This window comes from Chrysemys picta, chromosome 4 (assembly GCF_011386835.1).
Source record: "Chrysemys picta bellii isolate R12L10 chromosome 4, ASM1138683v2, whole genome shotgun sequence".
Classification (NCBI taxonomy): domain Eukaryota; kingdom Metazoa; phylum Chordata; order Testudines; family Emydidae; genus Chrysemys; species Chrysemys picta.
Window position 1 is genome coordinate 50,788,634 of NC_088794.1, and position 27,527 is coordinate 50,816,160.

Here is a 27,527-nt window from a genome sequence, read left to right on the forward strand (position 1 = left end):
TAGTATTTAATGAATAAAATATTTTTACATACCACATTTCACCTCGAATTGATACAAACTGTAAGCATCACTGATTCCATTATTAATGTGGGCTCACCTCTGGAATGATAAGCAGCAAGTTTAGCAATAATGTATCTGTGTAGTTTAGGACAGGAAGTAAAGGGTACTTTTTCCAGTTGAAACTGCACAAGGAATTTAGGCAAGCAGGCAGAAGCGTAAATAGTCACACACTAGAATTTGGCCAGAACACCAGTACCCCTATTCATAGGTATTATCTTCCCATCATTGCTGAAAGCCTGTCTCGTTTAGATCTGTTCTGAGCAGTGACATGGTGCTAAGAACACCTATACCCTAGCACTCCTGCCATAACTACTGTTAATGTTGTTTTTCCAAATTACTTGCTCACTTTATACCCCATATTCTTTATGGAAATATGCTTATGATATGGCATAACAGATATATTTTATGCAAGATGGGGCTTGTAAGGTATCATCGGAAAGGTTATAATTTACTGAATGTGATTATCCAATTTTTATGCGTGTACCATTTCTGTATCTAAAGTTAGGAATATTGACTATGTATGGATGTGTATTTGGGAGACACCCACCAGACAACAGCCTTGATGGGCCATTAGGAAGAAACAATAAGACTTTGAAGATACTAATCTCTCTCCTTCCTAAATGGCATTCTGGGACATTGTGGTGAAACTAATAGGTCAGGTGGTCCTGTCACCTCGTACTAAACACCACCTTGGACTTCTAGTAATTTTCCACTAAAAGGAGGGGGAGGTCAAGACTGGGAAACAAAAGATTCCCACCTTATGTAAATCTTATTTAAGGCTGGGGAGTAAGTTGATCTTGGTTCACTCTTCACTGAATCTCCACTCAGTATGACTGCTGGAAACACCTAAGGAACAAGGACAAAGGGAAAGGGGGCGGAGTACTGAACCCAGTCTGGAAATGGGATCCATCTAGTCTGTGAATAAGATACCTGAAGATTTAAGCTGCAAGCAGGATAGCTAACCTTCAAGAATTTCTGCAACCTGCCCCAAAAGCAACATTTAGGGTGAGAAATTCCTTCTTGAAACCAAGTCTTTTTAAGATCTTAAGCTTAGTATGTGTGTTTTGTTTTATTTGCTTAGTAATCTGCTTTCTTCTGTTTGTTATCCCTTATAATCACTTAAAATTTACCTTTTATAGTTAAACTTATTTCTTGTTTATAACATAACCCAGCTTGTGCAATTCATATGGGGGGGGGAGGCAAGAAGCTGTGCATCTCTCTCCACATTGAGGGAGAGGGTGAATTTTTATGAGCTTGCACTGTGCAGACTTTTCTATACACCGCAAGACAATATTATTTTGGGTTTACTCCCCCAAAGGGGGTGTGCACTTGAGTGCTGGGCAATTTCCTTGCTGAATCTTCCCATAGAGAGCTGCTTGCAGACCGTGTGTGATTCTACAGATGGTGCGTCCCTACCTATGTGTGTGCTTCCAGAGGCCGAGAGCCTGATTCAGCAAAACAGGGAGAGGGAGCCCAGGCTAGTGGAGCAGGCGGGCTCAGTGAAACCCAAATACATCAGGTGGCATCGCCCGGACAGATGGGGGGGGGGTGAGGGGGTCCTAACCCATCACAGGCTCCCTGGACTATTCTAGGCTATACCTACACTAGGAGAACTTTACAAGTATAGGTATACCAGTATACTTTACCAGCAAAGCGCTCTGAGCACATACAGAGATAGAACAGTAAAACTGTGCTTTCTATGAGTATAGTAAATCTACATCACCCCCTGAGCAAAAGAAGCTATACCCATAAAAGCACAGATTTACCAGCCCAGTGCAACTGGGTCTACACTAGGGGCTTCTTATGGTACAGCTGTGTCGTCAAAGATCACACCTCTTCACACTCCTGACTGACAGCCATGCCAGCAAATATCCTAGCCTTAGCACCTTACCCTCCAGTTCAAGCCAGCTGCCCTATCAAAATAAGTATGCAGCAGCTAATTTCAACTTTTTATAAAAATTAACATTTGAATATTAAACAACTCTCAATTTAACTTTTACACTGGAAAGTGATGCAAAAGAGGCCAAATGGACTAAACTGCAGCTGAAGTGGCAGCCAAACTTCTGGAGGGAAAGGAGCAATTTAAAAATCTGCTTTTTTCTCCTTCACTTTCCTCATCCTCCCTTACTTCTCTCACCGCGTTCATCTTTGTTCTCTCCATCAACACTCCCTCTCTCCCTTCATTTAATGTAACAGACACAGGGATTGCGAGTAAGTTTGAGATACTAGATCTGTGTACCACCGGGAGACAGTGTGCAGCTACATCATCACCAAGAAGGCCCAACCTACCAGTGTCCCGAATCATATACACATCTACCCCAATATAATGCGACCCGATATAACACAAATTCTGATATAACGCGGTAAAGCACTGCTCCGCGGGGGCGGGGCTGCGCACTCCGGCGGATCAAAGCAAGTTCAATATAACGCGGCTTTACTTGTAACGCGGTAAGATTTTTTGGCTCCCCGAGGACAGCGTTATATCGAGGTAGCGGTGTACTGTAACAAAATGTTTCAATGTAGCAGATAATAAATAAGCTCTTACACAAGAATTCTTCCCAGGATCCTGCATTGTCCTTAACTGGATGCTTCAGAGACAGGCAAAAACTCTACAATGACTTTGGCTTTACTATACCATGGGGAAAGTACTTACTTCCCAACCATAGTTAGCAAACAGGTTACATCCTAAAGAATGAGGATTTGCGCCACTGTATATTTTTTTAAAATCATAGCTAGTGTAAGTACAGATGCTATTTTTACTCATATAAATTGCTTTTTGCATCAGGTTTTTTTGTTCAAGTTTATGCCAGTCTAAGTGACATTTTTCAGCTCTTACTGCTCTAATAAGACCAGGTCATAAGAGAAATGTATCAAAAGATTAAAAAGGTGTTGATACCATTGAGAGAAGCTGTGCGGTAGTCTGAACTGAATGAGAAAACATTTGCTGATTGAGAAAGAACTAATCTCGCTAACATTTCACTGAGGCAAATCCACTTTTACTGCAATTAGTCTCCCTGGTAACAAATAGGCTTGGGGAAAAACAACATTAAAAAAGATGACAGATTTCCACCTACACCAGGGATCATCTTCAATAAGAATCTGGGATGTGCACAAAAGATATACTTACAACCGCATACACAGAGGGTCAGACATTGATATGGACCATTAGCCTTTAAGATAGTAAAATGAGTTCTGTCTTGCCACTGAATATTGTAAGTCCATAAGGGGAGGATCTCCTATCGCACTCTGTATCTCATTTGGCAAATCAGAACACCTTAGCCAGGACGGGTGTGCGGTTACTATGTTTGCCTCTGTTTTTACTGCAGTGTCAATGGCAACTTAAGTCTCTAAATGCCCTGGGTTTAGCTTCCTCAGGCAGTTGATAAAATAAGGGGGATAGTTTACCCTAGATATGGAAGACATAAATTAGCTAACAAACTGATAGTTGTATGCACATTTGTTGTTTGACAGAATACTACATCTTATCTTGGCAATCTGGTTTGGTTTTTCATCTCTTGGGATCAGGAGAGGAGGAACAGATTTTCTTGACCCATCATGAGTTGTATGCACAACTGAGAAACTTGGGATTGGGTAAGAATATTTGAACCCCTTCTGTGTAACTTGTAACACTGGTCAGCTTTCAATTATGGGGAGGTACAGGCTCAGCAAGAAGTCCATAGTTGGTGCTTTTGTTCATTGGCTGGCTATTCTCACAGCCTCTTTCACTGGAGGTAACAGAAAGACTATTTCCACCTCTTCCCCCCACCCTCCCATAACCACTAACTCCAGAGCCAGAGACTATCAGTCATTCTCAGATGTTACTGGAAACTCATGAAATATGAGATGGAGAGACTGACATTAGGACCAAGAATTGCCTGGAGTTAAAGATAACAGTGGCAGTAGGCGCTCGGCAGTAAGTTTATAAAAAGCTTATACTAAGCAGTGGTCCCCAAACTGTGGCAGCACACCCCCTAGGAGGGCACAGAGGAATGTTCAGGGGGGCACAGCAGCTATGCTCTGTCCCCAGCTCCACTACGACCATGACCCCGGTCCCCACTGCAGAGCCAGCCCCGCTCCCAACCACAGGCTTGCTCCCGACCACAGGCAACAGTCCTGCTCGGGGAGGGGGAGGAGAAGGACCAGGTAAGGGGCGGATATGACCAAAAAAGTTTGGGGACCACTGATCTAAGCTCTTGAGCTTCCACTTGAAAGCTAAGTGAACCTGAAGGGTTAAGGCAAAGATGTCTGCTGAGAAGATGCAGCCATTTTTCTCCAATATATAAATCTAACAGGATGGACTCTTCTCAGCTTTTTTGAGGGCATCTATCTTTGGTCTTTTGGATTCCAGGCATTGAGCCACATCTCCCAATAGGGCCAAAGGACTAGTCATCTTTATAGCAGAGCCACCCCATTGTAAAGCAGAGGGATTCCACATATAGCCTTTTAAGTGCTTACAGCATCACCTGAACTGAAAGAAAGAGTTGATAGCTCTCCAAAGGAAAGCAGCACAGGCTAAACCTCAGACTCCATGCTGAATAGCAATGAAGTTGATTCCAAGGACTAGAATCCACCTCTCCAAGGTGTGGTATATTTGACACATTGAAGGGAGAGGCAGGAGAAGATTCCCTGTTTTGTGCCACAAAGGAAAAAAACTAACCCGGTAAAAATGGCAGCAAACAGACTTAACTCCCAATAGCAACTCTCTCTGTTGCCTGGTCCTAGGGGAAATAAAGAAAAGGAAAAAAGAAAAAAAAAAAGGATTGGAAGTATCAGAATTTTCAGTGCAACAAACAGACTCTTTGGCACCTGGGAGCTGGATGTAATGCTATCAATCCTCCCTGAGGCACTGACGCTGAAGCACTGAGATGCCGGATACAGATGCACTGAAACCCAATTCAGCAGACAAAGGACTCCAAAACCAGATGGAGTGGATGCTAGAAGGCCTCTAACATAGAGAAGTGCCTGGCATGGAAGATGATGCAGCACCATGCTGGCTGTAATGGGGTGGCCATTTAATGAGCACCCCCTCATAGCCAGGGGTTACTTTGCAGGCCCCCTGCCACTATTAGCCCCCCTCATGTGAGCCCCTTAATTGCTGCACACAGATTTTCATGTAGATATTAAATCAGGCCCAGGCAAGGGTGTTAACAAAAATGGCTCAACAATCCTCAGGGTCCCAAAATAAAAGTTAATCACCACACTACAGTCCATACTTTGCTCTGGTGTCTTCTTTCTCAGCCAGAGCTCTTCTTCTGTCCTAGTCTGTTCTCACAGCCCATCCTCCCAGCTCTTCCTATCTGGAGCCTACCTTGCTACGCCCCCAAACTTCCAGGGTCAAACTCCATCTGAATTTCCCCACAGGAGCCTCCTGCTCCCTGTGCTTCTCTGTCACAGCTCCCTTGGTCTCAGGTCTTCCATGCAGGAGCTATTCATACACTCTGCAGTTTCTCCACAATTTTCTGAGCTTTCCACTGCTCTTTATAGGGCAATCACTGTGATCTCTGCAAGGTGTGGTTGATTCTGTAATCAGGGATGGCTAGCACCAGGCCTCCAGTGGCACACTAATCTGTTACACTGGCTGTGACATCAAATTGAGTTGTGAGACACATGGCTCCATTTCTTCAACTCAAAATAAACACTGTGCCAGCAAATAATCCTCTAAAGGTTCAACAGGTCTTTCCACATTGACACTGAAGCCAGTGTTGAGCTTGACAGAGCAGACATCTTCCAACTCTAGGTGCCAGATTTTGGGGAATGCAACTACGAGATTGAAGAGTTCTTTGGTGGTAGCTTAGCCTAACCCTCAGTATCAAATGTAAGTGATAAGTCCTTGGATATCAAACTTTTTCTGGCAAGGAAGTCTGCTGGATGCCTGTTCCTGATTCAGAAGATAGGGGCCAGGTACTGCACATTGACTGCTCCAGTTGATCAGTAAGAGGACAATATTCAATTAGACAACAGGTGGAATTTAAGGCTAATACCCCAAGCCCTACAAGTATGATTGGTAAAAATCTAATACAGAGAAAGCAGAGTAGGTACAGAAAACTCATCTGTTGCAGACACAGTACCCTCAGAGAAATACATCTTAAAGCTGAACAGACTCACAATAGCACAAGGAAGTCTCACTGGAGCCTGGAAAATGGAATGCCCGATGGGGCCAAAATTTTGACAAAAGTCACACTATTAAATATTCCAGATTTCTAAGTCAAAATACTAAACTTCCAAAAAGGGACAGACAATCAATTTGCTGCTCACTGCCTACAGTTGGCGGAAGAATATGAATAGCAGTTGAACTGCACTCCTTTATATATCCTTAGCTGGGATGAGATGAGGAGATCAGCAGGTGTGCTTACAGTCCCAATGACATCTGCTTTGTATGACGTTCCAAGTGAGCATTTGCCATTGGCGCGCGCACACATCCTACCACACCTGCTGTGAAGATCCATGTCTGTTAAATAAATTTGCTGTAGACTTAAGTACACATCTACTATATAAAAGCAACTTTATGTGGCTGTATATCAATCGTAATTACTTATAAAATGTTACTAAATTGACACTGATCAAAGCCTAATTGATAAACATCCCTTGCAATACAGCATTAACTAACATTAGGTTAGGTGAGATGCAAGTAATTCAGAACTTAAAATAGCAGCCATGTACTCTACAGTGATGTAGAGAAAACTTCCCCTCATGAATAAACAGTAGGTGGCAGTTGAGTGAAACTGACAACATTCTCACCTGTGTAACAGCAGATGTAGAAGAACAGTCGTAAGTTTCATTTTATTGCTACGGCAGGAGTCATGGAAGAGAAATGTCTAGTCTCACAACAGCACACACCTAAAAACTTGTCCTCCTACTTTTCAAAGGACATCAATAGATCAGCTCAGTGAAATTCAGTCACGCAGCCTGCTCCTATTGATTTCAATGGAAGCAGGAGTGGGCTCATCCTACATGAAAGCAAAATCTTGCCTGCTACTGCAGGACCAAATGGAATAGCAATTCACAGGTTAATCATTCATCTCCAAACGTATATGCAGGGCTAGAAGTCAAAAGGCCAGTCACAGCTATCAACAGTTCAACTGCCTCAATAAGCGAGAATACCATTCCAGCAGAGCCATAATTAGCTCAATACTACTCAACACCTGTGACAAAAGGATCATGGCATAAACTTAGGACTCACTGCCCAAGAGCCAGGAAGGGTTTATAAAGGAGGAAGTTTCAGCAATCAAAGAGCTAATGGGTATTTCTACACAGCAAAGAAAAGCCTGTGGCTGGCCCATGCCAGCCAACTCTGGCTCGCAGGGCTCAGACTGCAGGGCTGTTTCATTTCTGCATAGACAGCCAGGTTCAGGCTGAAGCCCAGGCTCCAGGACACTTGTGGGGTGGGAGGGTCCCATAGCTCAGGCTCCAGCCTGAGCCCAGAAGTCTACACAGAATGGAACAGCCCCTGAACCTAAGCTGGCTGGCACGGGCCAGCCACGGGTTTTTCTTTGCTGTGTAGACATATACATGAGGCTTTGGGCAAAAGTTTTAGCTGTGTGGATGGAAGAAAATGTCCAGTCTTAGGGTAGGTCTACACTTACCCGGTAGTTCGGCGGCGAGCGATCGAACTTCTGGGTTCGACTTATCGCATCTTGTCTGGACGCAATAAGTCGAACCCGGAAGTGCTCGCCGTTGACTGCGGTACTCCAGCTAGACAAGAGGAGTACCGCGGAGTCGACGGGGGAGCCTGCCTGCCGCGTGTGGACCGAGGTAAGTTCGAACTAAGGTACTTCGAACTTCAGCTACGTTATTCACGTAGCTGAAGTTGCGTACCTTAGTTCAAATTAGGGGGTTAGTGTACACCTGGCCTTAGAGATGCCATACAGGGAAAAACTGCTAGATTTAGACAGCCTGGATATGTCGGAGTGGAAAAAGAATAAGTCAGAGATGAAACCAAGACTACAGTCCTGAGTAAAAGAGACAGCAGCTGTGGACAACAACGGCACTAAGAAAGGGGAGAGATGTTTAGAGAAAACAGTTCAGTTTTGGCTACACTGTCAGGTTGAAGTGAGAGATGTATATACCATCATTGTTTGCAATGTTACTGTAGCTTGTTGGTCCTAGGATATGAGATACACAAGGTGGACTAGGCTCGAATGCTTGTCCATTCCACCAAGAGAAGTTAATCCAATAAAAGACATTACCTCACCTATCTTGTCTCTCTCAGATGCATATACATAAGGTGATGTAAAAAGATTTAGTCTAGATAGAAGGAGGCAAGTCTGAAGTAGCAACGAAGATCTGTAAATCTGCATAAAGATGATGACTAGAACCTTGCTTTTGAATTAGATCATCCAGATATAATGTGTAGAGGGGCAAGAGGAATCCAAGAGCCTTGTAGTACCCCCACTGAATGTTGGAGCAGGGACGAGGAGTATCCTGTGAACGAAACATTGAAGAACAGTCTCAGGTAAGAGGAGAACCAGTAGAGGACAGAGCTATTACAAGCCAAAGGAAGGACAAGATTTTTAAGAGCATGACTGATGTCAAAGTCAGTCAACAAATAAGAATGACAAAGATGGAGTACTTGTTTGTGAATTTTGGTGAGAACTAGTCAGATGAGTGTGTACAGGTAGATTTTGGCAAACCAGTAAAGTGCCTGAAACCACTATGGCTTATTGCTAAAAGCAACCTAGTCAGCAATCTCAGCTTAACCAAGGCAGGAAGAGAGGGGGTTTTGGGTGCCACAGAAAAGGCAGCTTAACCCCGCGTCCTTCCTGATAAGAATTGTTGAAGTTGCTAATACATACATTTTAGAAGAGCAGGATGTGCCTCAGGAATGTCTATTCGGGCCTCAGGGCTGCAAACTCTGGAAAAACCCACACCTGGTTAATAAATAATCAGAAGTAACCTCTTGCTTGACCATTGAAACTGCTTACTTAACAAGTTTTCTTTAAGGGACATGTCATTCTATTACTAATGTATAAATAAGGATGAAAAGTTTGAGGTAGTTGGACTCTTTTGGACTCTTCCTCTGGATACATCTTGCGATCCCCACCGGCAGAGGGGAGATTTGGCCATTGGAAGCCTGCCGCTGTATCACTCAAGAGCCGCACTCAGCTTTGGTAATTATCAGGGGTTTGGGGTGTTTTACTAACCTGTTGCGGACGTAAGTGCTTGAGACTAAGTAAAGTTTAGCTTTCAGAGGACAACACAAGAGTGCTTTCAGTTTGTGACAGCCATCTATCGGTCGGACAGCCGTGTCTCATGATTTATTTCCTGACACCATCTCACACTGAGTAAAAGTTACCAAGAGCTTTGGGTTGAAAGAGCCCTGGGTAACAAGTGAAGTGGGCATTTCCCAAATTGGAAAGGGTCAAGGATGGAGTTGAAGGAAAGGAACTCCAGACAGGTGTTAGATGACATTCCATGATCTTAGAGATGAAATGGAGGAAGGAGATGAAGTGACAGCTGGAGAGGTGAGTGGGGTTGCGGGTGGGTTTTTATGCTATGTTGCTTGCAGCATTGGTGATCAACTGCATTTTACTCATCCCAAAATTTGCAATTGCATTTTGTCAAAGCAATTTTGTCAGAATACAACATTGTGCATTTCAGGTGCCAACACAGCATTACTAAGTATATCTTTGATAACAGACAGATACTTCGGGGCAAGGAGGCACTCTCAATAGTTTCAGGAGGCTCAGTGGAAAAGCTGGAGTTGCTGAAGAAAACATCAGAACTAAGACTTCATCAAAGTAAGGCAAAGTTGCTGGTCAATCAGTACATTCACCATTATGACAGTGGTTTTCAGCCTGTAGTCTGTGGATCCCTGGGGTCCACAGACTATGTCTAAGATTTCCAAAGGGGTCCACACCTCCATTTGAAATTTAGGGGTCTGCAAATGAAAAAAAGGTTGAAAACCACTGTCTGATGGTACTACAATAGAATTTCAGATTACACTGTAAACATTGACAAATTCAGCATCACCAAAAACAAATCTCAAATCCAGAAGAATCAGGGACAGGCTACAGTCTTAACAACACCTCACCATCTCATTGTTTTTATCTAGCCACCCACTGAGAGTAGTTCATTTTGGTGTTGAGAGAGCGGCCCCAAAAGCTAAGTGCCCTGCTTTAAGTGATTGTACACAAAGGAACGTTCCACTGTTCACTAGTCATCACCAGGAGGAAGGGATATTAATTTCATAGGAACCTGCAGAACTGCCCTTTACAGTTTAATCACTGTTTTTAACTGGCACACAAGAGAACAGAGCTCCTTTCAATCCCCAACAGGAAATGCCATTCTGACACGTGACAGAAAACCTTCATTAACACTATTTATTAATAGCATCTCCAACCACTTCATTCAAAAGCTACTAGTATGACTAGCCAACCAAGAGCATCAGGAAACAAATCCACTGTCCATCTTCCCAGAAGGCAAGATATCAAATGTACACAGAGCACTAAGGAACGGTCATTTATAACGAAGTAGCACCTTATAGACAGTCACAGCAAACCTGCTACCAGGGGGTTGGGGGGTCATTTATCTACACCCCCCCCCAACCCCAGCCCCAGAGACACCCCACTTGTGCGCCCCGCAGCCCTACCTGCTTCCCCACCCCTACAACCTCGAAGCCTCCGCTCCCCGCCCGGAACCTCCAGCCTCCTCCCCAACACAGCTCCGCTCCCCCTCGGCCCGGCTCCACAGCCACTCCCGCCCCCACACAGCCATGCAGCCGCGCCCCCCATCCTGTCAGCCCCCGCCTGCCCTGGGGGTCCCGGCCGATCTCCCACCTACCCCGCCAGGTTCCGGGACAACGGCCGCCTCGCTACCAGGCTCCTGCTGTACCTCCCAGGCCGCTCGGCCTCGGCTCGGCCACGGGAAGCTCCTCCTCTCGCGAGAGAGGAGGGAGGAAACGGGAAAGGGGTGAAATATCGCGAGGTTTGCGCCGAACGCCAGGTATCGTGCGGGGGAGTGTAGTGGGTTTGCTGCTTTCCAGGCACTGCCCAGGCGGAAGTGAGGGGGGTGGGGGCGCTGCCTGGTGAAACCGAAAGCGAGGGCGAAGCCCGGGTCGAGGCGCGTGTCTGTCGCCTGTGTGACGTTCGGTGCCCCAGGGTGCGGGCTGGGGAGCCGCGTGCGCCACCAGGAGGTCACCGGTCCCATGGTGACGGGGTGGTGCCCAGAGCCGCTCGCAGCAGGAGTGGGACAGGCCGGGGGAGGAGATGGGGGCAGAGGCGGGAGGGGGAGGTAACGTGGGGGCGATGTAGCCGCAAGTGAGGGACGGAGGAGCGGGTGGGGGGAGATGGGGCTGTGAGAGCGGGACCTGGGTCGCCGCACAGAGCAGGTTTTCCGGGGGATTCGAGCAGGCGCGTGGACGGGGGGAGATTGACGGGCAGGAACTGCCCCCTCACCAGTGGCGCAGCAGGTTACAGACCATGGGGGGCGGGAATGAACCTCAGAACCGGGAGATCCTTAGTTCTCCGTGGCAGCTAGCGGCCTTGGTGATAGTAGGGAGTGAGGAGGACGAGAAGCTTGATAACGATGATCCTTGGCTTATCCAGCCCCTGTTAGCGTGGCTATCGGGGGCGTATAAGAACCTACAGACAGGTCGCTAGCCTGCTGTCAGTGTCACCGGTTCAGCTGGCCGGCATCTCCTCCCAGCGGTCAGACTGCAAAGAGTTTACAAAACAGCATTCTGTAAGTAAGAATGACAGACAGGCCCTGAAAACAGAGACGTACCAGTGTTGTTCTAATGGTCATCTTTATTGGGACAATTTGGCGTACCATCTGTAATTTGTGGCTGGGAGCGATGTCGTTTTGCCAGACGCTCAGAATTTTGGGATAGGGTGTGATGCTTTTGAATTATGGGTTGTCATAAGATCAGCCATGCTGATGAGTTTTCATGTGCTTGTCGTTTTGAAACCAATACCATAGCGTTAGATTTGGATCCTGGAATTTTGAATCTGTATACCCTGGTAAATTGAGAGGGTCTAGATCTGTGGTTACAATTTTGGCCCAATTCACAAAGTATAGTCATGAAGGAGGAAGTGGAGATGTACATATATTAGTACAGTATCTGTGAAATTACTTTGTTCTCTTCCCCCGTCTATATGGATCTTTATGTTTCTCAGAGCAAGAAAAATGGATAGAAACTGGATTACTGATGGAAAACCTAAGCTGAGGCATACAAGTGGAAGCGCAAATAATTTCTACATGTCTGTTGCTGGCCCAGAGGGCCCGAGGGGGCAACAGCGGGGTTCGTTGCCCGGTCTGCGTCGCACCAATAGACACACTAGAGTGGATAAGCAAACCAAGTTTATTCGAGATCTCGAAAAGGCACTCAGGAGACCAGCATGTCTCAAATCAGAAGCGCAACAAATACAAGCAAGTTTCCCATTTTATATTCCAAGCTGCTTGTGTAAGCCTTTTGTTCTGTTTCCCCTCCATCCCTCCCTTCCCGACAGCAGTTACAGTAGGCGGGACATTGTGGCGTGTTAGAAAAGTTCTCATCCGCATGTTTATCTTTGGCCTTGCAGGCCCAGAGACATGTAGACTTCCCCCTCCCCCCCCCTCACCCTTCCTTATCACTACTGCTTTTGCTAGTTTGAGCGAAACTGCAGCTGTCTGCTAAAAAAGCTGACTGTTACATATTCTGCTTTTAGGCTGTTAACATTGAGGCTGGTTAAAGTTCACAAGATGGGGTTGCTTTGGCTCACTTAGCCCCAGAGCTGGGGGGTTTCATCGACACTTATGGCCTTCCGCCCTCCCGAGTTACCTGGTACCTATGCCTAGTGACACCAATATGTCTGTGTTCATAGATTCTCTCTTCTCTTCTTCCTACAAACATGCTCAAAAGCTGTTGGGGTGAGTTGCTTTATCTCTCTGCCTACATAACACAAGCTAGCATTTCTTGCATAAGGGTGCATTCATCCTTTTTCACTGAGCTCACCCATATCCAAGGTTTCTTGAGATACCTGGAACTGAACATCATGTACATGTCCAACATCATGACACATTCCTTCCCCTGAGTTAGTCCATTTAGAAGTCCTATACATACCAATCAAGAGCAAGTCATTGCTGGCTGGAGAAAGAGAGAGAAGAGTAACTAGGAGTTCTTGTAATAGAGACTGTTAACACCATGTTTGAAAAAGGGATACTACTTCCCACCTTAAAACCTGCTATAATCTCCCATTCCCAAAGAAACCTTTATGACACATAACAGAGCTATCTTGGTACCAAATCTGTTTCTTAGCAAGCTAATCACAAAGCACGCAAGTACATACTTCAAACCAATCTTAGATCTGCTCCATTCTGGCCAGGAATAAATCTGAAACGGTGCTGGTGGTGCAGATGAATAGTCTCCTGCAATCCATGGATAAAGAACATCTGTTCCCATACACTTAGACCTTACTGTTATAAGATACTTAAGAGATGAGACAAGGGTCAAGGGAAATGCTCTGAAATCTTTCCTTGAAGGCTATACTCAGAGGGTGCTGCTGGACAACTTGTTTTTCACCACCACTTTTTCCATATTTACATATAGATGCTATGAGAAACTGACACTTTATGGGCTCAAATGCCAATGACCAAATGATCTTGGCTCCCTTAATCGTTTACAATATATACCACCATCTCGCAGCTATCTCCATGTCTATCAGAGATTAGCACATAGGTGAGAAAAGAGTTGGCTGATGTTAAATCTAAACAAAATGAAGGTTAAGCTTGTAAATCTGATCAAGAGAGGGCCTCTACCAGCTCCCAGTTCATTTCAAGAATGAATTCAAAATCCTATTCTTAATTTATAAATCCTTTAATAGACAGGGATTGTGCTATCTCAGGGATCAGCTATCCATCCATGACTCTCCTAGACAGTTATTGTTATGTTCCACATTCTAGACAAGCTCAGTTTGGTGCACGCTCCATATGGGAGGAGAATAAACTGACCCCAAGCCTGAGTGCATTCAGGTCTAAACTCAATGATCACCTCTTTTCTAAGGATCTTATTCAGTATTATTATTAATTAAGTATTTTATATGAGGGTAGTGCCCAGGCTGATACCTCAGTCACCCCCATTGTACTGGGCATTGTACAAACACATACAAAAACAGTCAATTCCCCAAAGAATTTACAGCCTAAAACCAGTAGTATCTTCTCTCTTGGAAAGCTGGAAGAAGAGAATGGAGAGAAAGAAAGAGAAGGGAATATATTTGCAATGCGGGGAGATGAAAAGAATAGAGCCCCCTTTGGACACAATCTTAGAGATAGAATTGTTCCAGTAACATGCATGACAACCTGAGTTTGGGGGCTACCATATATAGCATTGCTAGCATTCACTTTGCAAAGGATGATGTCAAACTAGTGGAGAAAGTTCACCGAATTGGCCCTGATTCCAGAGATTGAAACTCAATATAATCTTTGCCTGGTATGCTCTTTAAAGTTTGCTCTGAAGTTTCAATGAGTTTATACCTCTGGCCTTGCCTAATGCATTATCAGGGCTGAGTTTTTGGAACTAACCTTTTCCGATAGGGAGTCATCAACAAATATGTCTTAAACTTTACATGAGATATGTGCATGAAGCTTTTCTCCCTTATAACATTAAATGGCATATGAGAAACTGGAAGCTTAACTACTGCATGCAGCAAAATGTGATTCAGTTAAATGAGCTCTCTCTGGGTATGTCTTCACTACCCACCATATCAGCGGGTAGCAATCGATTTATCTGGGATCGATATATCACGTCTCGTTAAGACGCGATATATCGATCCCCGAACACACTCACCGTCGACTCTGGAACTCCACCAGAGTGAGTGGCGGTAGCGCAGTCGACAGGGGAGCCGCGACCGTCGATCCCGCACTGTGTGGACCCCAGGTAATTCAATCTAAGATACGATCCCGCCCCCCAGTGTAGACCAGCCCTCTTTCTGTCCTTTAACAACAGAGCGGTAAACCAGACTATTGAGGAATCCATCATTAGGACAATAAAATGCCAACAAAGCCAGCACAAAAGACAAAGTAATTAGAATCAAGAATGTGCTACCTAGGCAAGGAGTCAAATGTTACATGCTGTTTACCAGCAGTCTCAGCGATATTCAACAGCAGTATTTAGAGGAGACAAGCAGCAATAATTGTTTTCTCAACTGACTTTACAATTTCTTCAGTTTTTATTAGAGTATATTTTGCATGCTTTCATTGCTGTACTATTGTTCTGCTTCCCCTGAAAGTAAAACAATTATTGTGATATTAGTTCTGCACAGCTTTTGAAATTTCTTTTTTGGGAGTATTCATAACCTCTTTAGGGCTGGCAGGAATCAGCATCTGCCATGATTGCTGATTTAATTGTGCCCATTGTTTCAATAATAATTCAGTAGTGATTCATGTATGGAATATTTATATAATAAATTCAGGATACAGTATTTCCTTTTTGCCTGCAGGCAGCATAGTAGTGTCAAAATTAGGAGTGTGATTCTACACGCTCTCCATGGGAGAGGCCTCGAGCACAGTATTGCATTCCTGGTCATCTTGGGTAATAGCCATTGATGGATTTATCCTCCATGAATTTACCTAATTGATTTTTGAACCCATTTATACTTTTGGCCTTCACAATATCCCCTTGGCAATGCGTTCCACTGTAACATGTAACATGCTGAGCATTGTATGAAGAAGTACTTCCAGTTATTTAAAACCTGCTGCCTATTAATTTCTTTGGGTGATCCCTAGTTCTTGTGTTATGAAAAAGTGTAAATAACACTTCCTTATTCACTTTCTTCACACTGTTCATGATTGTATAGATCTCTATTATATTCCCTCCTTAGTCGTCTCTTTTCTAAATTGAACAGTCCCAGTCATTTTAACTTCTCCTTGTATAGAAGCTGTTCCATACACCAATCATTTTCGTTGCCCTTCTCTGCATCTTTTCCATTCTAATATATCTTTTTTGAGATGTGATGACCAGAACTACACACAGTATTCGAACTATGGGTGTACCTTAGATTTACATAGTGGCATTATGATATTTTCTGTTTTATTATCTCTCTTTCTTAATGATTCCTAAAATTCTGTCAGCTTTTTTGACTGCCACTGCACATTGAATGAATGTTTTCAGAGAACTATCTATGATGATTCCAAGATCTCTTTCTTGAGTGGTAACAGCTAATTTAGATCCATCGTTTTGTATGTATAGTTGAGATTATTTTTTTCCAATGCACATTACTTGCACTTATCAACACAGAATTTCATCTATCATTTGGTTACCCAGTCACCCAGTTTTGTGAGATCCCTTTATAACTCTTTGCAGTCAGCTTTGGACTTAACTATCTTGACTAATTTTGTATCGTCTGCAGATTTTGTCACCTCACTGTTTACCCCTTTTTCCAGATCATTTAGGAATATTTTGAATAACACAGGTGCCAGTCCGGATCCTTGGAGGATCCCGCTACTTACCTCTCTCCATTGTAAAAACTGACTATTTATTCCTACTCCTTGTTTCCTATCTTTTAATCAGTTACTAATTCATGAGAGGACCCTCTATCTTATCCCATGACTGCTTACTTTGCTTAAGAGCTTTTGGTAATGGATCTTATTAAAAACTTTCTGAAAGTCCAAGTACACTGTATCAACTGGCTCACCCTTGTCCACCTGCTTGTTGACATCCTCAAAGAATTCTAATAGATTGATGAGGCATGATTTCCCTTTACAAAAGCCACATTGACTCTTCCCCAACATATCTTTATCTGTGTGTCTGATAATTTTACACTTTGAACCAATTCACTTGGCACTAAAGTTAGGCTTACTGGCTTGTTGTTACCACGATAGCCTCTGGAGACTTTTTTTTTTTTAATCGGCATTACCTTAGCTACCCTCCAGTCATCTTTTACAGAGGCTGATTTAAGTGGTGGGATGCAGTTAGTAGTTCTGCATATTTGAATTCCTTCAGAACCCTTGGAGGAATACCATCTGATACTGGTGATTTATTAATTTGTTTCAAAACCTCCTCTATTTACACTTCAATCTGGGACAGTTTGTCAGATTTGTCACCTAAAAAGAATGGATTGGGTATGGGGATCTCCTCCATATCCTCTGCAGTGAAGACTGATGCAAAGAATCCCCTTCTCCCGTCCCCCCCAACAGTCTTCTCTTCCTTGAGTGCTCCTTTCGCACTTTGATCATCCAGTGGCCCCACTGACTGTTTCACAGGCTTCCTGCTTCTGATGTACTTTTAAAAAAATAGCTGTTAGTTTTTGTGTCCTTAGCTAGTTGATCTTCAAATTTTTTCTTGGCCTGTCTTCTTATACTTTTACACTTGACTTGACAGCGTTTATACTCCTTTCTATTTTCCTCACTAAGATTTGACTTCCAATTTTTAAAGGATGCCTTTTTGCCTCTTTTACTTATCTGTTTATCCATGGTGGCATTTTTTCGGTCCTCTTACTGTTTTTCTATTTGGGGTATACATTTTGTTTGCGCTTCTGTTAAATAATTTCCATGCTGTTTGCGAGCCTTTTACCCTTGTGACTGCTCCTTTTAATCTCTGTTTAACTAGCCTCCTCATTTTTATATAGTTGCCCTTTGTGAAGTTACTACTGTGATGGGTTTCTTTGGCATTTTTCTCCCTACATGGATATTAAACTTAATTACATTATGGTTGCTATTACTGAGCGGTTCAGCTATATTCACCTCTTGGACCAGATCCTGTGCCCCATGTAGGACTAAATCAAGAATTGCCTCTTTCCCCTTGTGGGTCCCAGGACAAGGTGCTCCAAGAAGTAGTCATTTATGGTTTCTAGAAATTTTATCTCTGCATCCCTCCCTGAGGATAGTTGGAATCCCACATTATTATTATGTTTTCTGCCTTTGTAGCCTCTCTACTCTCCCTGAGCATTTCAGTCCCGTCACTATCCTGGTCAGGTGGTCAGTAGTATATTCCTACTGCTATACTCTTATTGTTCAAGCATGGAATTTCTGTCCATAAAGAGTCTATGGTACAGTTTGATTCATTTAAGATTTTTACTTTATTTGACTATATGGTTTTTTTCATATATAGTGCCACTCCCCCACCAGCACAATCTACTCTGTCATTCCTGTATATTTTGTACTCTGGTATTGCTGTGTCTCATTGATTATCCTTATTCCACCAAGTTTCCACGATGCCTATTCTATCAATATCCTCATTTAATACGAGGCACTCTAGTTCACCCATCATCCATTTTAGTATTTAGACTTTTAACATTTGTATATAAGCACTTTTATATTTTATCCATATTCAGTTGCTTCCCATCATGTGTTATATTTAAATAGGATTTATGTTTGAGTGTTCCTCAGTAGTTCCCACATGTACTTTACCAACTTCTTTCCTATCCTCTTTACTAGGATACAGAGTTCCCCCTTTAATAGATTCATCCCTAAGGGATGTCTCCACCCAAACCATGTGCTCCTTTGCCCCTGTCAGCTTTCCTCCAGCTCTTAGTTTAAAAAAATCTTCTACAACCTTTTTAATTTTTTATGCCAACAGTCTGATTCTGTTTTGGTTTAGGTGGAGCTCATCCTTCCTGTATACGTTCCCCCTTTCACAAAAGGTTCCCAGGTTCCTAATAAACCTAAAACCTGTCTCCCTACACCATCATCTCATCCGCGCATTTACCAATATAAATACTGACAGGAAAATCAGAGTTCATTATGCTTTATAATAATGTCCAAGAGCTTTTGGTCCATTTTATTTGGTGATACATAAGCGAGACATAGGTACAAAAATGCAATTTTATTCCTTTATAAGTTATGCACAAACATACAACAAAAGAATAAATAGAAGGTGCACTTTAAGGCCCCAGTCCCACAAATAGATGTACTATCAAAGAACTCTAAACACCCATCGCGTACCATTCACTGTAATGGGACTTTGTGCAGGTGCAGGGTCTGCATTAGTGCATCATCAGTTTGTAGCATCAGGGCCTTTACATTAGTAAAGGTATAGTCAAGATAATGAAATACAGTTCACTAGTTGCAAGTACATTTCTAATTTGCCGAAGATTTTAATTTATATTTTGAAATTATTATTTATTATTTGTTCACTGGTTTCCCAAAGCATGAAGACACCAAACAGACAAATAAACATTATATGGGAACAGGGCAGGTTCTAGGGGCGCCCTCGGTGCCAACTTCCAGGGAGCACTGTGCTGTTGTGACCCGCTCTGCCTTTAATTTTTGCTCTATGCTTTGCCTGGCTGGCCGTTTTCCATTTGCTTCATTGATTGGCCAGCCCTTTTTTCCCTCCTCCCCATAGCCATTGCAGGGAGTGGGTGGTGTTGAAAATGTTTACTTCCATGGCTGGCAAAATGGCTAGGGAACATGGGGAAAGCCAGGCTGGCTGAGACCAATAGTTCATCTCATCTAGTCCCGTATCTGGTTCTGATAGTGCTCTGTAATAGATGCTTTGGAGGAAGGTGTAATAAACTCCATAGCAGACAATTATGGAAAACATTACCTATAGGAAAAGTTTCTTTCTAAACTCCATTAGTCAGAAGTTTGTTTATGCTCCAAAGCATGAGGGTTTATATTCCTTCCAAAATTCAGGTTAAGGATTTTTTCTTTGCTATTCTTTTTTATCCTTACAATTTAACTTATAAACCTTTTTGTTATTCATAAAAATGTCCAATCCTTTTTTGAATTCTGCTATGCTCTCAGCCTGTGTGGTATATTGTGGCAATGATTTCCACAGGCTAATGGGAACCTGTTGCAAGGATTTTAGAATCTATTACCCCATTCCTATAAATACTTATGCATGCACATGAATAACATTACCCATATGAATTATTAGTCCTACAGCATAAAGTTACTCACACATGGGGCCTACGATAACTTACAGACAATTTAGAGAGTGAATAATTTACAGACAAGAGGGAGATGAAAATATTGTGTACGATTTTGGTTTTAATTTTAACTGTCTGACCCATACCTCACTCCCACATTGTGTTACCTAGCCTCACACCTAGATGCATGCCACTACATCTCCTTTTATTGTTTATGTTATAGATCCTATCCTTTTGGCCTTTGTTGGGTAATTAAACCTTTCCCCTATTTTAATATTATATTTAACCCTTGATTTTTCTATTGTTTATAGAATTAGTTTTAATTCTAGCCCTTTCCTTTTAATAATTTATAATCTTTGTTTTTCCTATGTTTATATTTTACCTTACTTTTTAATATTTTTTAAATTAAAGTCCTCTTTTTTTTTATTTTTATATGTAATTAACGCTTCCCAAATCTTGGCCTGATCTTGTAAATGAATGTGACTTAACTTTATGCATTGTGAGTAGTGGATCAATGGGACTGGTCACTGTGTGTAGAGTGAAGCACATGTTTCAGTCCCTATAGAACTGGTGGTGCCCTTTTTATTATGGGGTCAGATTCTGTCGTCCTCACTTAGGTTGATTAGTAATTTATTCTGTGAGGATTCCATTGGGTTAAGGTACTATTCAGTGTGAGTAAGAGTGGTAGAACCTGGCCTTAAATTATTTTAACTCTGCCTTTTTTGTAACTATTTATATTTAAACCTCCTGCTTGTTTGGTTTTTTAAACATACATTATTTTTTTAAACAATGGAAATAAATGGGACCCATTAGCGATTGAATTAGATATTCAAAAATTATCAACATTTGAGATGGTGGGTAGGGACAATCTCTTAATCTATGTTTGTAAAGGACCTAGCTGAATGGAGCTTCAGTCTTGGTTGGGGCCTCTAGAAACTAATGTAATACAAATAATAAATAATAATAAAATGCCCTAGTTGCTCGGTGAGTTACAGACATGTGCTTACTTGGACAGATACAATGCTATGCCTCTTTCACTGGGACTTTGTTTTGAAGAGGATGTTGTCCATGTAAGCTTTGTCCAGCACAATAGGTTTCTTCTGCATTGCTGCCTGCAAATGCTCAGGGAGCAGCCTACGACTTCTGATTTCTCCCAGAACAATATCATCCTTCTTTCGGGGCCTCTGGGTTCTAGCATCCACCAGTGCCTCGGGGGCACTGTGCACATCCTGCAGTTTCAGCTGAAGCCAATCCTGTCTCTCCACAGTGTGCAGGTGCTCCCCAAGATTGTGCATCAGTTGCATCTCACTCACTGATCTCTTCCTGTATGAAGGGTGAACAAAGTAACAATCTCACAATGGCCTTTCCTTGAATTCTTGATCTCCACTAAAGCCCAAGTTTGGGAACTTTTGGGAGGCAGTGCAAGCACATTTATTCAACCTGGATTTTTACCCAGGGGATATACTGTCTGCTGGTGAGAGGGGAAGTAGTGATATTTAATTGGTGGTGGATTTATTAGAGGGAGGAGGGTTAGAAGAAGAAAATGGTCTAGTTTTGTGCCAATATTGTTTGGCCGCTGGCATTGTTTATTTTAATTCTTGTACTTGATGCCAGATTTCAGATGATGATAGGTAGGTAATCAGTCAAGATGAAAGTAAAGAATATTAGTAAAAATATCCCCAAATTCAAAAAATGTATAGCAATATACTTACGTCGCTGGTTTTCCATCAGATTTTGCAAAGAAACAAATTGCATATACAACGACTGCAGTCTTAGCCATATCTTTGACAGAAATCATGTTAACTGTAAGGATAAAAGGAAGGAAATTTGTAAATCTATATTTCAAATAATTTCAAAACAATTAAACTAGGGGAACAGTTAGGGTTAGGTACAGAGAAAAGTGTTGAACATGTGTATAGTCAGAAAAGAGATGTAGTGGTTACAACAAGGAATTTAGGTATCAGAAGAACTGGATTATATTCCTAATTTTTATAATGACTTGCAGTATAATCTTGGGCAGTCTCTTAACCGCTGTATGCCTCGGTTACCCCATATTACCATGGGCATAATAATACCCACCATTTTGATATCTTTGGATGCAAAGCAGTGTTTAGTTGCAAAGTATTATTATTTATTATTAATTTCTGTCTCATGGAGATATTTGTAAAGGTCCTTGAAATACCTGTATACAGCTATGTAAATTGCAAAGTATTACATTTTGTCTGCTTCTTTTGTGTCATTAAACTTTGCTGATTTTGCTGACAGAACCAAGAACCTTGGTTCTCTTATGGCAGCTTTACATTGGCATAACTACTGAGGTCGGTGTTGTTAGTCCCTATATACCCTGATGTAAGTAAAATCAGAATTGGGCCCCAAGTTTTTACAGTTTCTATTACTGCATAGGTCATATAGCTATGGAAAAGAGATGGATTTTATTTTGATTTGCACATCAACAAAATTGTCAGTTGAATTATAATTGCAGAATATTTAGTACTGGTGATGGCAGAAATAAGTTTGAAAGGCAGAAATAACTTTGAATTTCAGATTCCAACTTGAGTTCTTAGTGATGATAGCTAGAAAAACATCTTTTGAGTTGTAAACCAAGCAAATTTGATGTGGAGTAACTGAGGCAGAATACATATAGAATCCTACAATGCCATTTTTACAGTTACTTTCCTGTTTGATTTTTACAGTTTTACTGTAGGTCAGAAAAGCATTTACAATACCATGTTTTACATCATAGCATGAATATGCTCCAAGCACAGTATCTAACTCACTATTTTAAATCCAGTGGTTGAATTCACTTTGAGTTATTTCTTTAATCCACCATCATAGGTGAATTTTATTAATTTAACTGAATTTTAAAAAGCTGATTCAGTTAACAATCTTAAAAACAGCAGATTTTCACTTTCATTCCATTTTTATGCTTAACCTAATCAGAAAACAAAATACACAAACTGAATTATAATTTGTTATTAAAATCACTTATCTAGTGTATCCTAAAAGAAAATATGGCAAACTTACCAAATAATGTCTTAAACAGGTTTCTGCTTCAGATAAGTCAGCAGCTGACTGTCTTCTGATGTTGAGTATATTTAAAGACTACTGAATTGGTCTAGTGGACCCCTTAAATGTAACTTTAAAATAGAACTTCGAAGTAACTAAGAAGCCCTTTTATTGTCTCAGTTGACGTCATTCCCAACACACGCCTCCTTGATCCTCATCCAATCCTATCCAATCTTATGCTTTTTTGTTAATTGGGCATTTAAAGAAAGAGAGAGAAAGGAAAGGTTAGGCTGAAAGAAAGTATCCTGGGTAACTGTGAAGGAGTTTGACTTTTGGAGAATCTGAATTTGGGTTAGGAGGAAAATGCAAGTAAAGAAATTATGTCAGTGCCTTAATTTATTGATCAGTTTTAAATGTTAATGAGTCCACAGATGACTAAAGATAGTAATTTGAAAGTGAAGTGCAATGACCAAATAAAGTAAATATCATGTTTCAGTAGCCTTTACTTTTCAACTCCTAAATAGCCTTATCTAGATAGCTATTATTTAATAAAAAAGAAAGAAAAACTATTTTCAGTTGATAACTTTAATTCAGTATTGAAACTTGCTTTCAGTGCACATGCTGCAAAATAGAACAGATTAATACTAATGAAATGGATCAAATATTCAACTATTTTAATAGCTAAATTGCAATTTTACTTGACCCACTCTGTTTCTTGGTTTTACAAAAGGATTTCTGACCCTTGTTATTCCTTATCCATCTAACAAAGGGGAAATAGTTAGGATTGATATCCTCAACTGCACACTATGGCCCCAGTTCAGCAAGGTACTTAAGCATGTACCTAACTTTAAACATGTGAGTTGTCCCACTGACTTGCTGAATTTGAGCCACAGCCCTGACTAACTGCTTTTTTGAGATAAATTAAGTATATATAGTATAAGTATATATATAAGTATATATATAATTAAGTATATAAATATTGAAAAAAATATTGTAAAGATTGCACCAATGTAGTGTTCAATAGAATTTCAATATTTATGTGAAAATGTATGTGGGCACAGGTATGTCATATAAAAAAAAATCAACATCTGACCATAATCTATACAATTTCAAGTATCTAAGGTCCCATCCTGAAGTCAGTGAAAGCAAGGTAGGGTCCTAAAGTAGGTAGATTGAATAAGATCATCTTGCTGTTTGATAAGGTGTACATATTGTTATATCTCTCTAGAACCTATAGGAGAGATGTTGTAACTAAAAGCCCAATCCTTACAGCAAAGAGCTCCATGTAAGTGGAAACCCTGCACCCCATAGAATCCAATTGAAGTCAGTGGGGCACCATACAGGCACAGGGACCCACCCACACAGAGCACACTGCAGGACTGAAGCTTTAGTAATCACATACTTTCATGTTCCATTGCACCGGTAAAAGGCTTGATCCTGAAAGGAATCTTACATAGAACTCCCATTGATTTAAATAGAAACTTGAGCTATGAAAGCTTGCAAGATCTAGGGGCTTTGACGTATGTGTTTCATATGGAGCAAAACAAGTCAAGAAAGTTGCACCCCATCTGAATTTTTTAAATCAAAATATGGTTTCCATTGTAAATGAGGCATTTTCTTGCTACTATCCAGAGGAAATAATATTTGAAATCAAGAAAATCATATGCAGGATTAGCTGGAATGTAATGTAGCTGTTAAACTGAACAAACTGAGTTGTTTTGTTATTACTTTGTTATAGACTATTTTGTATTTAACTAGTAACTTTCATCAGAGAATTTCAAACTACTTCATAAGCCTGAACAAGAGAAGCATCACACCACCGTGAGAAAGATACAAATGTTATCCCCATTTTATGTATGGATAAACTGAGTGACAAAGAGGTTTGTGACTCTTCCAAGACAGTCAATACCAAAGCTGTGAACAGAGCTCAGGGGCCCTGTTTTCTAATTTCCTATTATAACGATTAGGCAACAGTTCTGCCCTCTCCTTCAGAAGAAATGTTGCTGAGTGCACAAATGCTTTGTCCTGTTACCATTGCATATAATTTGGTGAAAAATCACATCCACCATAATTTACTTCTGAAAGTCTTTAATAAGGACTTTAAACTAGGTGGTGATATTCTTTTGCATAGTGCACATATGAGTAACAAGTTGATTCTGTGAAAACTTGGTAACAAATCATTATGATTAGGTGAAAAAATTCAGAGATTATCCTCCTTGAGAGGATATAATTGATTTTTCTGACTTGTTTTCAATGTTTTTAAAATGTAAAATGTCTGCTAAAGTTTATGAAATAACATATAGAGGTGTACATGGCTGATACTGTAACATAGGCCTTGTTTAATCATTGCAGAAGACAAGTTTGCTGTTCTGAATCTACCATTATTGATCTTAGAAATGAAACAATATACAACTAGTCAAAAGTGTATTAGAATAATGACTTCTCCATAATCTCAGGCTTTGTAGCTACAGGCATCAGACAACAAAAAGGCACTCCAGAGGAAGAGGGCTGGGAGACTGAGGCTATGTCTACACTACCGCCAGATCAACAGTCCGGCAATGGATGCACCGGGGGTCGATTTAGTGGGTCTAGTGAAGACCCACTAAATCGACGGCAGATTTAGTCTGGTCGACCCTGGTACTTCACCCCGAACGAGAAGAATAAGGTAAGTCTCCCGTCAACCCAGCGCAGTGTAGACACCTCAGTACGTCGACCTAAGCTGTGTCGACTCCAACTATGTTATTCACGTAGCTGGAGTTTTGTAACTTAGGTCAACTTACTGTGGTAGTGTAGACATAGCCCTCGGGACTGAAGATGCTGGAGTCACACTGTGTGAGGGAAGAGCTGACTACAACCTTTTGAAGAGCTTGATCAGGCATACCCTTCTCTGACCTTCACGCTCTGATTGTACAGATACTTTAAGCAAGTCAGCATGAAGAAACTTTGTACTCTTACATTTGCAGGAGGAATGCCACCTTGCCTTGTGTTTGTGCCACAATGTAATCAGGCTCCAAGCGGGAAAATAAACCATATTATCTGCAAGATAATTTTTTCAGAGGGAAGCAGAGGACAGTGTCATTCTTAAAATGCAGACTTTCATACACAAACATCCTTCCTGAATTATATTCAGTTTGGCAGAGAATGGGGTTATATTCAGCTGAGAATTCATGCATATTCATGCTTAAGTGCTTTGCTGGATCAAGGCTAGAGCCTTGTAGGATGGACCCCTAAGTGACATGAATAAATTATCACAAATTAAATATGCATCCCCATAAAAGTACATCCCAGTAGCTTCCTAATGCATTAAAACTCTAATTAAAGTTAAAGTCTTAAATTACATTATTTTCATCTGAGTTATGATATTAGGCTTTTGGCTTATTGTTTATGTTTACACACACACGCAGTGGGAGCTCCCACATTAAACGCATTCTAATCATCACCGCAGCTAGAAGGATATTTTGTAGATTTTTTTGTGTGGAAGGAGGAGGGTAAATGATGACACACTGGATGACTGTGGTGAGGCAACCTTTCTAAATGTGTCTCAGGAATGTTTCTGTCTTGACACAATCTGGATCCAAAGTGACAGTAAATTCTTTAGATCTTCATTTGATTGACAAGATTTGTGGCTTTTCAAATGCCTCAGCCGCATGTTTGGTAATTTATGTAAGCAATGTGATGTATCTTTAGGTGTTTCTTGGGTTATTGCAGGTAGATGAAGCTTTAATCAAGTGCCAGATTCCAGTTAATGATGAAAAAGAGAAAGGCCTCATGTCGAACTCAGAATGAGGCTAATACAGCTTTTCGCAAATGCCTATGACAGTATGATGCAATTCATTTATTAGTAGCTACTGCTAAATCTGAGTTTAGAAATAATAGCTTGCAATAATGTTTCCCTGCAATTTTATCGCACCTTTCATCTAAGGATCTCAAAGTGGTGTACAAATGCATGAATTTCCCCAGTTCCCCTGAGAAGTAGGTAAGTGTTACAGTGTTGTCTATATACTAGGGAAATTTAGGCAAAGAGAGGCTAAGTGCTGAGGTTACTCAGAATCAAGTCAGAGGAGAAGAGAATCCAAGAATCTTGGCTCTCAATCTGCTTTAAGCAAACTACCTCACATAGATTATCTTGATAGTACTCACTACTCAGTAATCCAAAATCTTTCTAGAGTTTGCAGTGATTAAATCCAATATGTGATGTAACTAAAAGGGTACCTACTTTAGCCTTGCATACAGCACATCCACAGTGTCACCCTTGATTAGGCATTTTTGATAGTGATCTACAGTGGACATGCCATGTTTTGATGATATGATCATGAATGTATGAGTCTGCTCTCTGCATGCCACCCTACACCTTGGTTGCATAGAGTTTCATATAGCGTTACATGGCTGTTTTGAAGCCTAAATGGGGAACCCTGGTTACCTCATCTCTCTCTAATGAGAAGAATCTCAAGCTTGGTCAAAATACCCAGAGGAATGCTGCAATGGCTGTTAAGGAAAGTCATGAAGATGAGGTACATCTTATTCTTTACAGAGACATGCTTCACTGATCAATAACAGAAATGCCATTGTGTATCAGAACCAATAAGAAAAACTTACTTAGTTTCAAAATCAATGTATACATACAAATATATATATAGATATATATATACACACACTCACACATAAATGACTTCTTTT

General features: G+C 41.4%; 2 protein-coding genes and 1 long non-coding RNA gene across 13 annotated transcripts in view; 1 reads left to right on the forward strand and 2 right to left on the reverse strand.

Moving 5' to 3' along the window:
* BTBD10 (BTB domain containing 10) overlaps window positions 1–11,617 on the reverse strand; it is a 50,546-nt gene extending 38,929 nt beyond the window's left edge. For 2 of the 11 annotated variants that reach the window (XM_005290806.5, XM_024099767.3), the window contains exons 1-2: window positions 10,840–10,964; window positions 33–99 (exon numbers count right to left, since the gene is read on the reverse strand). Coding sequence is in view for 1 of the 11 variants with exons in the window: in XM_065592241.1 (XP_065448313.1) it covers window positions 11,454–11,479 (26 nt within the window). In the remaining 10 variants the exon portion in view is untranslated. Of the gene's footprint in view, window positions 1–32; window positions 100–817; window positions 907–5,368; window positions 5,989–10,839; window positions 11,055–11,453 lie in introns of those variants that run through there. The other 9 variants (XM_042860196.2, XM_042860197.2, XM_065592243.1 and 6 more) reach the window with 9 other exon arrangements.
* LOC122174682 (uncharacterized) overlaps window positions 11,600–27,527 on the forward strand; it is a 54,739-nt gene continuing 38,811 nt past the window's right edge. Inside the window, exons 1-2 of the long non-coding RNA XR_010600519.1 lie at window positions 11,600–11,739; window positions 12,174–12,430. This is a non-coding gene — a long non-coding RNA (uncharacterized LOC122174682). The remainder of the gene's footprint in view (window positions 11,740–12,173; window positions 12,431–27,527) is intronic.
* PTH (parathyroid hormone) lies at window positions 20,639–22,996 on the reverse strand. Its single transcript, XM_005290809.4, has 3 exons — window positions 22,869–22,996; window positions 21,557–21,647; window positions 20,639–21,167 (listed from the first exon to the last, which is right to left on the reverse strand). The coding sequence occupies exons 2-3, from the start codon at window positions 21,640–21,642 to the stop codon at window positions 20,879–20,881; spliced, it is 375 nt and encodes a 124-aa protein (XP_005290866.1). The 5' UTR covers window positions 21,643–21,647; window positions 22,869–22,996; the 3' UTR covers window positions 20,639–20,878.

What these genes read in the sequence shown, in the direction of transcription:
- PTH (XM_005290809.4), bottom strand. Translation starts at nt 21,642, where the DNA reads ATGATTTCTGTCAAAGATATGGCTAAGACTGCAGTCGTTGTATATGCA. An exon ending in TCTGATGGAAAACCAGCGAC is followed by an intron (nt 21,168 to 21,556) that starts GTAAGTATATTG and finishes CCCTTCATACAG; the next exon opens with GAAGAGATCAGTGAGTGAGA.